Genomic DNA, 16807 nt, shown 5'->3' with positions numbered 1-16807 from the left:
AAGTCTTGGAGAAGGCCAGAAAGGGAAACAGGGCCAATTATAGATCCTCTGTAACTTTTTTCCATCCCTGTTGACTTTTTTCTTGCGCTGCCATCTGGTGGCCAAACTGTGTAAAGCAGCCATGCTGAAGATACTTTGTTGGTGGGTTGTGGAAGAAAAGGTGATAAAGTTATAAGAATACACTGGCAGCCTAATAGAATAGGAAAATAGAATATAATGCACTATTAAATGAACTTAAATATAATAACTTAAAGTTAAGACTCAAAGTACAAAAATGTTGCCCCAGGGTTCAGATATGCCATTCCAATTGGTTAAAAATATTTTTCATAGACTTAAACACATATTTGCTAACAGCTACTAATCTCACTTGCCCAGTTACATGTGAACAACAAGAGCCAGTGCTCTGAGTACAGCATCAGCTGACACCTTAAGGGACTAGTGGTCCAGTGGTGCAGGTGCTATCATGGAGGAGTTTTTGTCAAATTTCCGTTCCATTGACCTACTGCTGATGCCACGGTCATCTTTCCCACCATAGCTTCTACCTGTACATCTTTCTAGGCACGCCTACCTTCCACACCTATCTTTCCCTTCTCCTACATCTATCAGTATAATGGACATATTTTTATTTTTTATGGCGGAGAAAAGATGTGATGAGCTGAGATATCCAAAAGTGATTTAAGATGATAACAAGGTGGTCTGAAGGCACACGACCCAGGCAATAATTTTTATGGCCCCGAAGGGACCATATCACATCCATTTCCCACCTACTTCTTCCTTTATGTATGTATTTTAATAGATGTAACAACAGCTGCAATGAATCTTCTAGATAAACGGAACATCCAAGTGTTCCTGGGGTTTCATTCAGTCCCCACGCTGACTGGGCGGCCCTCCTCCCCACGGGACATTCATTTGGAATAACGTTCTGTCTGTCCAGTTTTAGCCATAAAGTCCCTGCCCCAGAACACTGTTCCTGACTCAGAGGCAGTGTTTCTTCTGGACTCCTCCTGGAGATCTGGGACTCAGAGCCTTGGCAATGCTCTCTCGCCTTCTAACAGAGTCAGACACCCTGCCTCCCACCTCCTGCCTCCCGCCTCCCACGGGAGGCAGACACGCCCCTCCAGCCGGCCAATTCGATCCGCACTTGGGGGAGGCCTTCAGGCAACTGGCTCCAAAGGAGTCAAGGCTCTCAGAGGAACTACTGTTCTTCACGGCTACACCTCCCGTCTCAGATCAGACGCTGTGGAAACCAGCCAGCCCGATTCTCACCTGCCCTGGACCACCTCCACACCTAGAACAACGCTAGCCTCCTTCAAGGTCACTCGCTTCTCCGATCCAGACCCATTTTTGCAGTTTGTGGGAAGCACAGGCAATGAGAGTGGTGTCCCTATTTCTGCTCCGATCGTGACATTTCCTTCTCATTCAGTAACAGGCGAACTTCTCAGAGACGGAGACTCTCACCATCTATAGGGACTCGTAGGCTAGGGTAGCTCGGTCACTTAACCCAACCCGGGAAATCAGGTTATTCAGTCACATGCTCAAAAACTTTCCACCCTGGCTGGCGTAGCTCAGTGGATTGAGCACGGGCTGCAAACCAAAGCATCGCAGGTTCAATTCCCAGTCAGGGCACATGCCTGGGTTGCAGGCCACAGCCCCCAGCAACCGCACATTGATGTTTCTCTCTCTCTTTCTCCCTCCCTTCCCTCTCTAAAAATAATAAATAAAATCTTTAAAAAATAACTTAAGGCTAACTAAATGGTAGGCTTGAGTACCACTGATATTTATATGTTGTATATGTTCTTGGCAGGGAAGAGCCAGTCTGTAACACAGAGCTTTACAGAAAGAAATAGTAGGAATTCTAAAATAAACATCACAGTTTTATATATCTTTGTAAGGTATGATCATCCCAATGAACATAAGCATTCATTTCTACTCTTACCAAAAGCACCTTAGGGATTAAAAAAAAGGGCACATGTCTTGGAAATAGCATGCTAACTGTAGACACATAGTTCTAATATGTTGGTACCACCTTTTATTAAAATAATTAAAAGTATTATTAAATGCGTAGGCACTGACACAGTCGAGATCTAATAAAATATGAAGAGCTCCAGAAACACGCATTATCTCCCACCAGTAGAGAGCCCTGTCCGACAATGCCCACTAACACCCGCCAGGGCCCGGGTCAGGGAGAGCCACCAGTGAGGGCGCAGGGGGCCCGCGCGCCTGAGCACCACCCCCCTCCAGCCCTGCGCTTTGCTGAGTGCGCCCTTTCCTCTGCCTGTTCCCCTCCAAGCCTGGACGACCTGCTGCGCTGCGGGGTGACGTTCGCGGCGAACATGGTGGTGGTGGACAAGGAGAGCACCATGAGCGCCGAGGAGGACTACATGGCCGACGCCAAGACCATCGTCAACGTGCAGACGCTGTTCAGGTACCGAAAGCCGTGCCAGCCCCGCCCTGCCCGGCCCTGCCCCCGCCCCCCCAACAGCAGGTGTGAGAGGGCACGTGGGGCACTTACACTGACATGACCACCACCCACTGGCCCCTAAAACACGTGTGTATTCAGTGCCCACTGGGTGACTGGTACTGCGTGAAGCTAAATTTCCGACACCAGGTCAGTAAATCTTTTTAAAAAGAAGTAGAACAATAAATCTGTCTCCGTGTGTAGTTGGGCCAGGACAAAGCCTAAAATAGCATGTTCGGCAGCCGTCATGACTCGTGGCGGACTTGGCGTGCCCTCACGGCGGCGGATCGATGCGGCCCAGTGGCCGGAGGCGCGCGCTCCCGTCCTGGGTAGCGCGGAGGGGAAGGTCGCAGGCGGTCAGGGCGCAGCCTGGCCTCACCCGCACCGTGTTCCCGTCTCCGGTCAGGAAACTCGCCCGGGCAGGAGTGCCCGCCATGGTCACCTTTGGGTGAGAGTGCGCGACCCTGTCCGGAGAAAAGTTGGTGCTCTGAGCCAAGTCAGAGTGACCTGTAGACCAAGACAGCTGTGCCACTTGAGATAATGCTTCTTAAAATCACTTGAAAATGTAAATATCTAAACTGCTATTTCAGTTCTGTGAGTGTGGCGGGAGTCTCGGTGAAATGTCTGAGCTCCCAAATGGCAAAAGTCACTAAAAAACCATCTGCACTCTGTGGTCGGCCCCCCTGGCTTCCCCCTCGTAGCTTCATGTTGTAGCAAAAGCCACCTTGATGGTGATTATTCGTTTACAGTTGGAGCTCGGAATTCGGGAGACGGTCTGGATGCTCGTATGACCTTCAGCAAATTCCTTTCCTCCTCTGGACCTCGATGTCTTAAGCACAGGTCGCTAGACACCTAAAAATACCCATGCCTGGTGCTTCTCAGTCGCTCAGTAACTGTGAGCAGCGGTAATTATCAGCAGCAGCACCCTGCCATCCGAGGTGCCAGCAGTCACTAACTCTTAAACGTGCTTCTTAACCTTATGGAAATGGCTTCCCCCATTTGTATAAAATGCATGTGGAAAGTCGTTAACCCTTTTGTGGTGTTCATGCAAAGACGGGAAATCAGGTACGCAAAGATTCCATCACGGCACCTGGAAAACCGACCCTGCACTTGTATAAGAACCTTTTGCAGCAGCGGGAGAAATACCCCCTGTAAAGTACTATAGTAAGGAGGGGTATTCAGAATGGAGTGAACACACTGAATTATATAAAATACTGCATTTACAGGCAGCATAGCACATGCTTAAAACATGACGGATACAAGCAAGTCTTTTCTCTGTAGAAAATACAAAAGGAAATTACAGCATGGAAAATTAATTCAGAAGAATAAGATGTATAGCTGGTGAATAAAGTGAAATTATACTTAAAAAAAAATGTCATGCTAGGCAGAAGCTAATTATAGTTTTAACCGGAAAGGATCCTGGGTCATTCGGATTAAACATGCCATTTTTAACGTTCTGTGAGTTTTTTTCTATTACAGTAAAGTTGCTATGATTGGGACTCTTACTATACATTGTCTGAATGAATTATTTTGAGTCCAAGATAATAACATATCCCCATTATACGGAGAGCTGTGAGGGCTCTACTTGACCATCTAAAACCAACTGACCTGCCGGAATAATTAAGGGCGGCCGTGCACGTGGTGACGGACCCACAAAGGCTGCGGCCCCTGAGCGTCTGGCCACGGGTCACGGAAGGGTGAATGGTGACTGGATGAATAACTCTGGATCCCTTCACTGTTAAGTTTTCTTGTCTTCAGCAAAACAGTTTAGAAAGTGTGCCGTTTTCACGTGTACAGGCCCATCTAGGCTGAAGAGTTTCAATCAGAAATTTCAGAAGAACTGTTAGATGCCCCAATTAGACACTGGTGTTAGGGACTGGTCTCTATTAGAGACCTGTAGAAATCTTGGGGTACTGGGTCCAGGAAACCCTGGGTCCCCAAATCCACAATGCTCCAGTCTTTTCTATAAAGTGGCCTAGAATTTGCACATGACCTGGGTCCCACCTCCCATACACTTTCAGTTATCTCCAGACTACTGACATTTCATACAAGGTACAGGCTGGGTGGCTATTGCACTGTGTTGCTTAGGGAAGAAGGAGAAGAAAAAATTATATGTGATCAGTACAAATGGCTGGTCTCAGAGTTCTCCCAGAAGTCTGTGGAATAAAGTATATAGTCTATTTTCCATCTTTATATTGGTTAGCATAACTAGGCATGTCACAAACTATTTATCAGATTAGTTAATTGGGGCAGAGACTACTCCTTAGGTATCTGACACTTCTCCACAACCATACTTCTACCCCTGAGTGAGACCGTAAGTCAGCTGTAGACAAATTTCAAGTAGATCAAACTAGATTATTTTTCAATTATATTATTGCTTCAGTATGAGCCTAGTACCCAGGGAAAAGAGACTGATTACATCATTTAATTTCTAAAATGCTCTATATGCAAAAAGCATCTGGGTCATGCTAAGGCTCAGAAACAGATGTACAGCATTAGCACATTAAAAATACTTAAAATACATCTATTAGACAACTCGAATTTTAAGTATGAAATGTTATACATGGATATGAGTAATACATGAGAAATATAAGAGCCACAGCAGTGAAATGTTTTATTCTTTAAGTCTTATTTAGTTTTATTCAAGTCTCACTTAGTTTCTCGGTTTTCAGTAGGTGGCAGGCTTAGCTAACGCATCCGGTTCCTCAGTTTCAAGTAACCAAAGCTCCAGGTGTACTCACGTGGAGCAGAGTAGGTGCATACCACACGTTGTGGTCCCGATTCCAAGTCTCCCAACCCCTTCCGTGCCTGGCTGGGCCAGCCGTGTTGTCACCTCCTCTTCCTAAGACCTCAGATGTGTGTAGCCACAGGTGTGGATACTCCTGTTTGACACCAGGTGTTAGAACAGGATTATGTTATCCAAGTAACCACAAACTCATCCGGTTTGAAAAATGTATGTGAGAGACAAAAGCTATATTTTTTCAAAGAACAATTCCCCGAAGACGACATACACTTTCATGTGTCGGCAGCTCTGCTTTCCGCCCGAAAGCCCTTCCCTGGCTTCTGTCTCAGTGGAGTCCCAGAGGTGTCCCAAAGACTCCGCATTCACTGGCACCATCACGCTCTGTGACCTGTAAACATTCATTCATTCAGCCACAGTTCTCACCCCTGGAAAAACACGACAGTCTCGTAAACTGTGAGCTTTTGCAGTTTCCTCTAGGAGGTCACAGAGTCTAACTTAAAGGCAGGAGTTTCACTCTATACTTCTCTTAGATCTTGCAGACCAGCGCTCCCTCTCCTGGTCACATCTAACTGAGCTTGAACTTGGCATGGTGTTGCTGTGGGGGTAATTGACAGGTTGTAGGGTATAAGGGGTCCCCACATGGGGCTTCCACATCCCAATTTTAGCTGAAGCTTCCTTCATTAATTTTCGCAGTGACATTGTTCTTTTAACATATTTCTGAAACAAATACTTGTGGAACTCCCAGGTGGTGTGAGATTTGGCAGATGGATGCACTTTCTGGGTTTACCAGATGGAGAGGTGCCAGCCCAAAAGTCAGTTGCTGTTTTTTTTCTCCCATCAGGCCACTCTTCTAATTTTTCAAAAGTTCCCCTCCAGAATTACCGTTCCCTAAATTTGCTATCTTTGGTGACTTTTGAGTAAGAAGAGCTCCTGAAAGAATACAGATGCTATGGTACTACCATGCAAAGTAGTTAAACCATAGCATCCTCCTGATCAAGAGCTCACCTACAAAACCAAAAACACGTGAAGAAGAATGGAGAAATCATTTACTGGAACGAAGAGTTACTCATTAAAGAGGCAGGTGCACTACTTGACAGGGACAGGGAGGAGGTGTCTTTCCAGCTGTCGTGATCTAGCAGGCGAGCTCAGCTGGAGCGTGGATGACAGCGACCCGTGTTTAGGGCCCAGACAGGGCGTAGCCAACCACGTCATCAGGTACGCGAGAGCCAGGGTGGGAGAAAACCACACTGACCTGCAGCAGCTTTAAACTTCGCCTCCATTAGATTTGAGAGGAACTTTGTGTAACAGTCCGGATTTCCAACTAGAGAGGACGAGGAGGAAAGGTAGGAGAGAAGGCAGTGCCTGTCGAGCAGAAGCAGCAATGTGAGAAAAAGGGAAAAGCTCCTGAAGTAGCGATGACGACACCACCGAGAACCAGCACCCGAGGCCGAGCCCCGTCCGTCACAAACAGCCTCGCTGAGCTTCCCCGCCCCCCTCCCAGGATCAGGGGCAACAGTCTGTCTCCTCAGCCCGCCCAGGGCCCGGCGCTGCTGCGGGCACTGGTATCTGCACAAACACAATGATCCTTTAACGTTAGAAAGCGTGTGTTGCTGATGTTTCCAGTTACTGCTGCATACCCGGATCAAGAAATACGATATTCGCTCTCAGAATGGACCAGAAGCCATATAGTGCTGGCTGTTTCTTCCTGTAAGGTGTGGACTTTATGAAAGGCCCGATACCATGGTTTCAAAGGCTCTGCTTAGATAAGGCTCCAACATTTGTCCATGAAGTTGAACTATAGGGGCAGGCAGTTTCACAGGAAACTCAGGGTGTTTGTAAGAGTTCTTCAGAGTCTTAACTGAGCTGGTGCCTGAGGCCCCGTGGAGACAGACGGGAGGGGCAGGTAGGCTGGGAAGGTCTGGCCACGGGCTGGGGAACAGACCCTGCGGGTGCACAGAGGCAGCGAGGCCTGCCCGCCCGGGGGTAAGGGACAGTTCTGGCCAATCATCACTGGGACCACAGAGTCAGAGCTGAGGAACGGCGTACACTCCCCGTACGTAATGCTGGAGCTCAGAGACGGGGCTCCCCTCGTAGCAACGGCATGGCCCCCGTGAGGCCCCTTGGTGGGTGTTCAGGCCCGTGGAAACACTGCCACCTCCCTCCTGGGTGGAGCCTGGAACAACAGCGAGGTCGGCCGGCGAAGCTGCCTGGGTGCGAGCCCTCCCCCCACACTGGGGGCATTTCTGCCCTACGCATTTCCATCAGTTCAGGTTCAAGGTACCAGCTCCACCAGGTGGTGGGAGCTTTCAATGGCCAGAGCTGAGCTGAAAGACATCCTGCGTGGAGAACAGAGCTCAGCATCCCTGGAAGAGGCTGCCTCGGAGAATCTCAAAGCGTGAGGACCAGGAGAGCTACCGAGACACCAGCTGAAGATCATCAGATCAGCCTCAGTGGCCACCGTGAAAAGGCACTGGCAGTGGCATTACCCAGTCCCCGTTCCCTGGGGCAGGGGGCGGGGTATGTGTGTGTGTGTGCTCGTGGGAAGTGAACTCGAAGCTAGCACACACATGACAATTCTCAGGCTCCTCTGGGAACAGCACTGACCTCAGCCTTCGTCTCATTTCATTACAATGAAATACGGTTTCAATTAAACCATCTCCCCTCCCCAGAAGCACACTGCAGCAGGCCTGGAGATTTACAGCTGCCCACCGTGAGACCAGGAAGCGGCCGGAGAGCAAAGGGCCACATCATGACCCGCGCGCTCATCACGTACAATTTCTGCCAAAAGACGCTATTAATCTCGCACGTTTCCAGATCCGTACTGGCCGCACGGCGACCTCGGACATCCTGACCTCAGCTTTGGGGGTGGCTCTTCTATGCTGCTCAGAATTGTACACAGAAGATGTGTCATAAAAGCCAAACTGTTGAATTTATTTTTTTTTGTCATAGTGCTCACGAATCGGTTCACAAGTTCTTTGGAAACCTGTGGCTCGTTTTCCTGGCCTCGGGCGGGCCCGTGGGGGGAGGGGCAGGGCCTGCTGCGGCAGCTTCCTGCGGCGGTGGCCCAGCTCGGGGCATCACTCGCTCAGAAACGCGGGGTCGCGCCGCCCTGCACGCACGGCATCGTGGGCGTAAAGCACACGCCGTCTCGCCTTGCAGGTTGTTTTCCAGCCTCAGCATTATCACCGAGCTCACGCACCCCGCCAACATGCGGTTCATGCAGTTCCGAGCCAAAGACTGCTACTCCCTCGCCCTGTCCAAACTGGAAAAGGTAAGCCGGGTCTCGCTGTTGGGGCGCGGGAGAAATAACTCGGGGGTTGTGTACACGAAGGAAGAAATGCCGTGAGGTAGTAAAAATAAAAATCCTGCTTTAAATTCCTATCGGGGCCAAACTCTTCATGTGTAGATTTTTGTTTAATGTGAATGAATGGAGTGGAACTATTTTTACCCCAAGTGGATATGTGGGAGATTTGGTGTCCCCTGTGTGGTCATCTTGTGCCACTGACACTTCTGGTAATGAAGCCAAGCAGAGCAGAAAACGCGACAAGGAATAATAAAATAGGGGCGGGGATGACAATAACAGACATTTTCGTCTCATTGCCCTCTGGACTGACTTCATTCCCCTTGTTTGGGTGCGCTTCCTAGAGTAGCCTTCCGTTCATGCTTTCGGCACGGCTGGCTGGGAGGCTGCTTCCCTCACAAGTGCTTTTGAACTTCACCCCTCCCCCAGTGCTGACGACAGCAGACTTTAGCAATCACATGGTAACCACGCACTGATGGCAGAAGTGAAGGAACACCAATGTGAGGTGCACAGGGTGGTGTAACCAGAAAAGGAGATTTGGTCTCTGTCCCCAGCTCCCGACACGGAGCTTCAAGGAACCCTGGGAACTTCCTGAGCGATGATGGGAGGGCCTTTTGTTGGCCAGACCTTTCCATCCTGACTGATGTGATGCTAACGAGGCGGGTCCTGGGGGAGCCCTGAGGTAGTTCAGAGATAAGGCGGGTGCCAGAGGAAAAGCCCCACTTGATTGCAAGGTTGAAACTGTCAGCCCCTCATCACACCCCAGCTCCAAGGAGGAGCTTAATCGTATGGCTAATGGTCTCATTAACTATGCCTATGTAATGAGACTTGGATGAAAAGCTCTGAAAAGCAAGACTGCAGGTGGTCCTTCTCGGTGGACATACTGACAGAGAGGGGAATGCCAGAGAGACAGTCCTGTGCCTGGGGACCCTCTGCGGCTGCCTGGACACACCTTCTCATCCGCTGTCCCTTCGCACTCATTGTTACAATAAGATGGCCGTCCTGAGGTGTGGCACGGCCACCGGGTCTGTGGGCACTGCAGCAACCGCGGAGCCTGGCAGGGGTGGGGGGAGCCCCAGATGTGTAGCTGCGTGGACGGAAGTGCCGCGGGCTTGGAGGAGCGTCGGGAATCAGAGCCGTCTCGTGGGGCCGGGTCTCACACCCTGTGGGGCCTGAGCCACGCCTGCGTAGGTAGTGCCAGCGTGGGCCCAAACTGAGGACGCCCAGTTAATGTCGGACAGTTGATGTCGGAGTGCAAGTGGTCATGCGTGTAAACCACAGTGAACCAACCATAGAGCAAAGGGATAAAAACAAACAAACAAACAAACAAATGGAGAGAGCTTCCGAGAGAAATAGGCAAGAATATCAAAGCTGTTTTTAAATATATTCACTAGGCAAAATTTTACACTTTCTCAATTTCAGTTCAAGCCAATGTATATTTACTGGGCACCGTGAGCCAAGTACCTTGGTGCAGGCTAGGGGGTCCCACAAACGAAATGCACAGCATTTACAGTCTAACAGGAGACACAGATGCATACGAACCAACAGAAGCATATGGCCTCACTTCGTTTTTCCCCTTTAAAGGGCTGGACCGCTGTGTATTCATGATCTCAGGATGAGACTGGCTGAGTGGGGGTTTGGTGCTACCCCCCCACACTGGATTTGATTCCTTAGGAAAATCTCTTACCTTGTTTTTAAGAAAACACTTATCTTTTTTCACATCGGCCCAGAAAGAATTTGAAGAGAATACTGATTAGTTTCTATTTATTTTAAGTGTAGGGACACATTGCCCCACCTAGTCTAGGGGAGTGACAAAATGTTACTTACACGGACAACTGTTTTCATGTGCAAATGTATCCGTTAGAAATAGAGTACCATGACTTTACACAGCAGGTTCAAGCTGCCACTGACCACAGGTCTGTGTCCCCTTGGAATTCACCTGTTGAAACTTGACCCCTCAACTGATGATAGGAGGAGGCGGGGCTTCCAGGAGGCTACCTGGCCTTGAGGGTGGGGCTCCCGGTGAAAGGGAAGGATTCAGGATTTTATAACAGGCACCCTGAGAGCTTCCTCGCCCCCTGCCCTGGCAGGCAGGTGAGGACACAGGGAGAATGAAGGTGGCTGTCTACTCTTGTGGCATCTTTGTCGGTCTTTGGTGTCAAGGTAATGATGTTGTGATAAAGTGAGTTTGGAAGGGTTCTCTCCTCATCAGCATATGGGAAGATGTGTGAGGAGGTTTACCTGGGCGGGAAGGTGTGAACGCAGGCTGCTCACCCACGTTTCTCTCTCCCATTTCTGCACAGAAAGAACGAGAGCGCGGCTCTAACTTGGCTTTCATGTTCCGACTGCCTTTCGCCGCCGGGAGGGTGTTCAGCATCAGCATGCTGGACACACTGCTCTATCAGGTGTGTGCCCGCTCCTCTTGCCTCTCTGACACGGTTGCTCCTATCCCGCTCAGGCTCTATTACATAAAAGGTAGATGCAGTGTTTCTCGTCCGAGCGGTTCACTTAAAACCGGCTCTGAAAGGGATTCAATGTTTTATTGCATGCATTTAATGACATAAAATGTAATGAAACATTTTATTAAAAATCTTATTTTTTTAGAATAAGCTAGGAAATGACTTATTGTCATTCTTCAGTGCCAGGGTCCTACGATGTTTGCTGTGACATTTTAATGCATGTGGTATGCCGCTACCTTCATAGCACTAGCCTAAAAAAAAAAAGCTAAGAAAACTTACTACTTTTAAAAGGCAGCCTTAATTATAATATGCCTTTTACTTAAGTAAGATAGATTGGTGCCAATAAACTGATAAACCAAGGATGTTTTAAATATCTGCTAACTATTGCCTACCTCAGTCCAATATAAGAAAGATTTTACAGGTGGGAACCATTTTGATTATTCTGGAAGGCCAAAGCTAACCTCGTCATTTTATTGTAGCTAAGAAGTTCACGGAGGTGCTATTTTACTCAAATCTATTTTAATCTTTTTTTCTAACTCTCCCGGAAACTGAACAGCGGTAACATTTCAAATCCTCTGATTGAAGAAATCAGACAATTTCTATCTCTGTTATGAGAAAAAAAGATATTCCTAGGGCATTAAATGATTGGATGGCTTGAATCTCAAGTTCAGCATTGAAACATTTCGTTGTGCTGATTTACTGTTTGGCGACATATTTCGTGTGCCCTCTAGTGCAATGCTGGACGGAATAAACGAAGGCAAAGACAGTTGAAGGCTTTCTAGTGGCTAATGATGCCCCCGAGGGCTCCCCTACCAATGTCACAGGTCTCGAACCATCAGCTTATGCCAGCCGAGAGCAGGGACAGCCCAGCCCAGAGAACTAACATGCCCGTTTGCCCAGAAGTTTCCAGACACACTGTGTGGACCCTGCAGGTGGCCAGCTCCCCCCCCCACAAGTTACCCCACACATACTCTGGCCATCTAGAGCGAGTGGGAGGGGAGGACTGTTTGAAGAGCAACACCGAAACAGAAGGATTTTTATCAGCTAAATGCAGGTGTCCCTCTGCATTAGAGGTCTTCAGACCTTTCAGCCTTGGGTAGCTCGCGTTGAAATAAAATCTTCTTGAGAACAGTCTAACATACAAGCTAACGTAGTACCTGCCCACTTACCTTCTCCTGACATCACATGAGATCTTTTCAGGGTCCGACTTTCAGACAGGTAAAGGGTACCCACTCCTGGGTTAAAAGAAGATGCTGGAAATCATGTACAAAATTCCTAAACTTATATAATCGGCATTCTGGTATTCATGTCCCAGCCACCAGGAGACTGACACACCTTGAAATCTCAAGGCCACTTCCTCGGCCTGAACAAGGGGAATGGCTGTGGTTTCTTATGTCCCACTCTAGGTGGAAGGGTGTGGTCTTGTGACAATGACTCTCAGTGAAATACATGAGTGATCAAGAAACAGTTTGGTAGATTTATTTACAAGGCATCATAACTTGTTGAAAGTCTTTGCTATGCAAAATAACTAGATTACTCTATAAGGAAGGGGAAGGGAGGGCAAGGAACATTATTGTGAGAAAGAAACATTAATCATTTGCCTCTCATATTGCACCCCAACCAGCGACGGAACCTGCAACCCAGGCACGTGCCCTGGCCAGGAATCAAACCCTGGAATCAAACCAGGGACCGTTTGCTTTGCGGGAAGACACCCAGAACCAAGCCACACTGGGCAGGACACAGATTATTGTTGAAATTTGTCACATTTTAGCACTTGACGACCAAGCTGGGGTATAATTTCACACAGTGTTTTAAACAACTGTTGTATGTTACGGTGCAATGCCATCATTGCTTGGAAGTTTTTCCTTTCACCCACAGCTAAGAATATACTGAAAATATTAGAAGCATCATTAATACTCTAACTACTGAGTAGCGTTCTAGCAACGTGTCAAAATATATCTTACATGTTTGCACATAAACAGTCTGATGGTATTTAATGCTAAACTATTTATTAATACTTAGTTCTCAAAATATTAGATATTTATTGTCGTGGCACTGAGCTGAATCCAAAAAACTTGTAGTATTTTACTGCAAATTTTAGGTCTTTCAAGTTTTTATATATTCCCTGTTTTGTATCAACTCATTTTTTGTTATTAAAATCTAAAACTTTGTATTGTGTCTAACAGCATGCATGAAATTTTAGCATAACAAGATAGTCTAGAAAATACTTCTAAATACTTCCACATCTCCTTATGTTCAGCTTAACTGTACATGTGTATTTAGGACACTCACAAGATCAATTTTTATTTCCTGTTTTGTAGGGGCTTAACGATATGTTTCGAGAAACAACCTTTTAGCAATAATACGAGGCTCACACGTGTGGCTATTCTACACCTTTCACAATTTTGTTTGTGTTGCAGTCATTTGTGAAAGATTATATGATTTCTATCACCAGACTTCTGCTGGGATTGGACACTATCCCAGGATCGGGGTTCCTTTGTTCTGTAAGTTAATAATCTTTGGAATGAAAGATTATTCTGATAAATGGTCTGAAATCCACCTCTAATGGATGTAGGCTTTCTCTTCTATATCATTTTCCCCTAATATGCACTGAAAGCATAACAATATCATTTTTTTGAAATTCTTAGAAAATGTTCAAGGGAAAACATTAAATTACCAATCCTGATAAGTAGCCATTCTGTAGAGAATACAGAACGGGTGTTTGTCTTTCTAGCTGGCCATTGAGACAGGCTGTGTGTGACCTAAGTACCCTACTGTGGACAAGAAGGCATCACACAGTTCAGCTGATTTGTAGTTGCTTTACAAAGGGGTCCAAGGGTTTCATGAACTGCCTCACCGGCAAGTCCAAGTTGAGGTCATCCAAGAGGGACGAGTTATGTATGCCTCCCGTCCATGTGCCCTGTGCCCACTCTGCTGACACCTTTCCCAATGTGAGTGTTGTCTTCACTCCGGGAGGCAATTCTCTTTCGTACTGGAGCGCCCTTCATACTTGAAGACTTTTAGCACCAGCGGGCCCTGTCCACCAGACTCCGGTCGCAGCCTCTAGTTATTACAACATTTAAGAAGTCTCCACGGGCTTTCCAACAGCTCCCAGTCCCTCAGTGGTGCCCACTGTGTCTTGACACTGAACTAATCCAAGTCACACTGCTGCCAGTTGAGTAGGTGGCTCCTTAGGTGGGGAGAACCACAGGGATAAGACCTAGATGGGGTGCGTTAAATGAGTTTACTACCTGGGTAGGCACTTAGGAAACAGCACGTCCAGATTTCAAAATATCAACAATTTCTACCTTTCAGAAGTGAAAATCGCTGGGGTTTCATTTCTTAGGAAGCAATACGTAAACAGTGCCTGTGTGTTCCAGATAAAAATCACAGAGGACGACCTGTGGATCAGGACGTACGCCCGGCTCTACCAGAAGCTGTGCTCGTCCAGCGGAGACGTGCCCATCGGCATCTACAGGACCGAGTCGCAGAAACTGACCACGTCTGAGGTTTGGGACGACACAGTGTTCGGTGCTTGCGTTTAACCCGCTGGGAGGCCGCCCTTCCCAGTCTCGGCCACTGATTTCTGACAAATGTCACAGACACAAAAAGGATGCTGTGGGAGCAGATGGAGGGAGTTTTCACAGGCAAAACTTCCTCGAGTGTTTGTTTAGTAAACCGCGCCAGCATTTCTCAAAACATGGTTGGCTGAGGGCCTGGTCTAGAGTTTGTGAGTTTGAGGCTCCCAGGGTCTTGCGTGGATCTAGGATTTTTCATTTCCAGGAGATTGTTGGGGAGCAAATTAATTGTGGGTGAGCTTCTGATGCGTAAGAAAGGTTCTCCAGCTTCCTAAGAGACTCCCCCTGTCCGCTGTTAGCATTTGGAAGGAAGCAAATCCAAGCCAAATTGGTGAGCAGTGCAACAAACGTTTTTCAAAGTTCTGGTTGCCGACCACCCTGAAGCTCAGGAAAAATTCTAGTAGTAGTGCCAGCCCTTCCCGGAGGGACGTTTGGTGATTTTGGAAGCAAACTAGAGAGATAGCAGCGATGTTAGTAGAGTTTCTGATACTGCGTGCACACCCCAACTTACCCATATTTTGATTTGGGCACATGATGTGGTTCTAAATAGTTTATGGTTAGTAAGCCATCACATTGCAAACTAGACTCTTTAATAAGATACAAACTTTGAATAAATGCACTACCCTATCTGTATCTGTAAAAGCATTTCATATAAATGATGGTCTACATTCTTAACATATTTTTCTTTTTCAGATACCTCAAAATTACTTGAAAATTTAGTTAACCACTCCTTTCTCCTGGGGTCTTACACAAAGTTACCTCAGCTACAAGCCTCCACTCAATTATATGCATTTTAGTAGTCCATGCGATGGTTAAACCCATTTGTGATAAAATCAATGAATCCTTGTACAGATGGGAGCTTTCTAGGAAGAATAAAAGTAAGGGAGCTTTTCGTTTTCTCTTAAAATCTAGAGTTTGACATTGAAATGGGTGGTATGGAAGCCAGCGGGAGTAGTTGTGTTTTCCTGCGGTGCTTTGGGGTCTCCCTGTAGCTGCAGGATCCTGTTCACACTTCCTTGTGGCCACCTGCTGCTGAGCCTGAGTATGTCACTCATTGGCTATGGTCCCAGTGGTTCACACCCCCCAAAAAGCAAGACCCAATCAGAGAACCCCCAGGAATGAGTGACAGCAGACACACAGCAGGCAGTTAAACATGGGAGCATACATGGTCAGAGGTGCCTAGAATTTTAAGAATATTGGACCTCCCAAATGATTATCTGGTTAAAGTGGATGACAAGGGCCTTTTACACCTAAGCAATTAACCGTTTTGTATTTGAACCTGGTGAGGTACCGAGAAGATTTCCATACTGCAGAGTATTGTCATGTTCAGACCTTATATGCAGGCTTTGTGAGTTCGAACAGAGTGAATTCTGACTTTGGTCAAGTTCATATTCATGTCGGTTGTTTTGTTGTATTAAGGGACTTTGTGTTATGTTGTTTAGGATGCAGATAGGGAGAGGATATTTGAGCTTTTGGGTTGCTATTGAGGAGCATTCAACTTTACACATTAGTCAATTCTTTCCATCACAAATAAAGATCACCTCAAGAAAATGTTTATAAATCTCCATATAAAAAACACTTACTGTTGGCAAGATAAAAGGAAACTGGGTTAAATAAACATACCCTTCCTATCTTCCTGTATTACACTCATCTTTTGGCACATTTATTTTTATTTAAATTTTGCATTCTGCCTATTGTAAAAATGAGAAAATTTAAATAATTAAAGATAAAAGTAGGACCATCAAGCATTCAGAGAAATATATGGGGGCAGAGAAATTAATTTTGCCCTATATCTAAAATGAACTGGCTGCCACAGGTGAGCTGGAATTCTGCTTTTATTTCAGTGGTAAATAAAGTGAAAAAGAACTGTTGCATTAAATAATAATTGTAGAGTAATGACATACAAGGATACAAGTTCATCTTGAGAAAGAGCTGTTTTCTGGGTCACTATGGAAACAATAAGTATATTATGTGTTTCCTCATTTACGAAGTTTATAAACCATGAGATGCAGGTTCTAACTTCAGCTGGGGTTTTCCGGGATGCAAAAGAATCACTAGAATACACATCCCTTCAGTCGAACTTCTATGTAAATAAAAAGAAGGGGGCAGTATTTAAATATCAATTCAGGAAAGACATTGGATTTTTTTAATGGAAACTGGACCCATGTAAGAGGACAAGGGAGTCCCCAGGTTGGTAGTGAGGGGACATCAGGGATAAAGAGCAACCTGTAGCAGATCGAAGGCTTCAGAGACATTTGACCAGGAAGA

General features: G+C 46.7%; 1 protein-coding gene across 1 annotated transcript in view; it reads left to right on the top strand.

The window, feature by feature from the left end:
• The window catches only part of KCNT2 (potassium sodium-activated channel subfamily T member 2), a 196577-nt gene that overhangs the window by 156528 nt on the left and 23242 nt on the right, over positions 1-16807 (top strand). Inside the window, 5 exon segments of the mRNA XM_028531238.2 lie at positions 2291-2425; positions 8361-8472; positions 10806-10907; positions 13382-13465; positions 14342-14470. Of these exon segments, the coding sequence (XP_028387039.1) occupies positions 2291-2425; positions 8361-8472; positions 10806-10907; positions 13382-13465; positions 14342-14470 (562 nt within the window).

Source organism: Phyllostomus discolor, chromosome 15, assembly GCF_004126475.2.
Source record: "Phyllostomus discolor isolate MPI-MPIP mPhyDis1 chromosome 15, mPhyDis1.pri.v3, whole genome shotgun sequence".
In the NCBI taxonomy this organism is placed as follows: domain Eukaryota; kingdom Metazoa; phylum Chordata; class Mammalia; order Chiroptera; family Phyllostomidae; genus Phyllostomus; species Phyllostomus discolor.
This window is presented reverse-complemented; position numbering and strand designations above follow the sequence as displayed.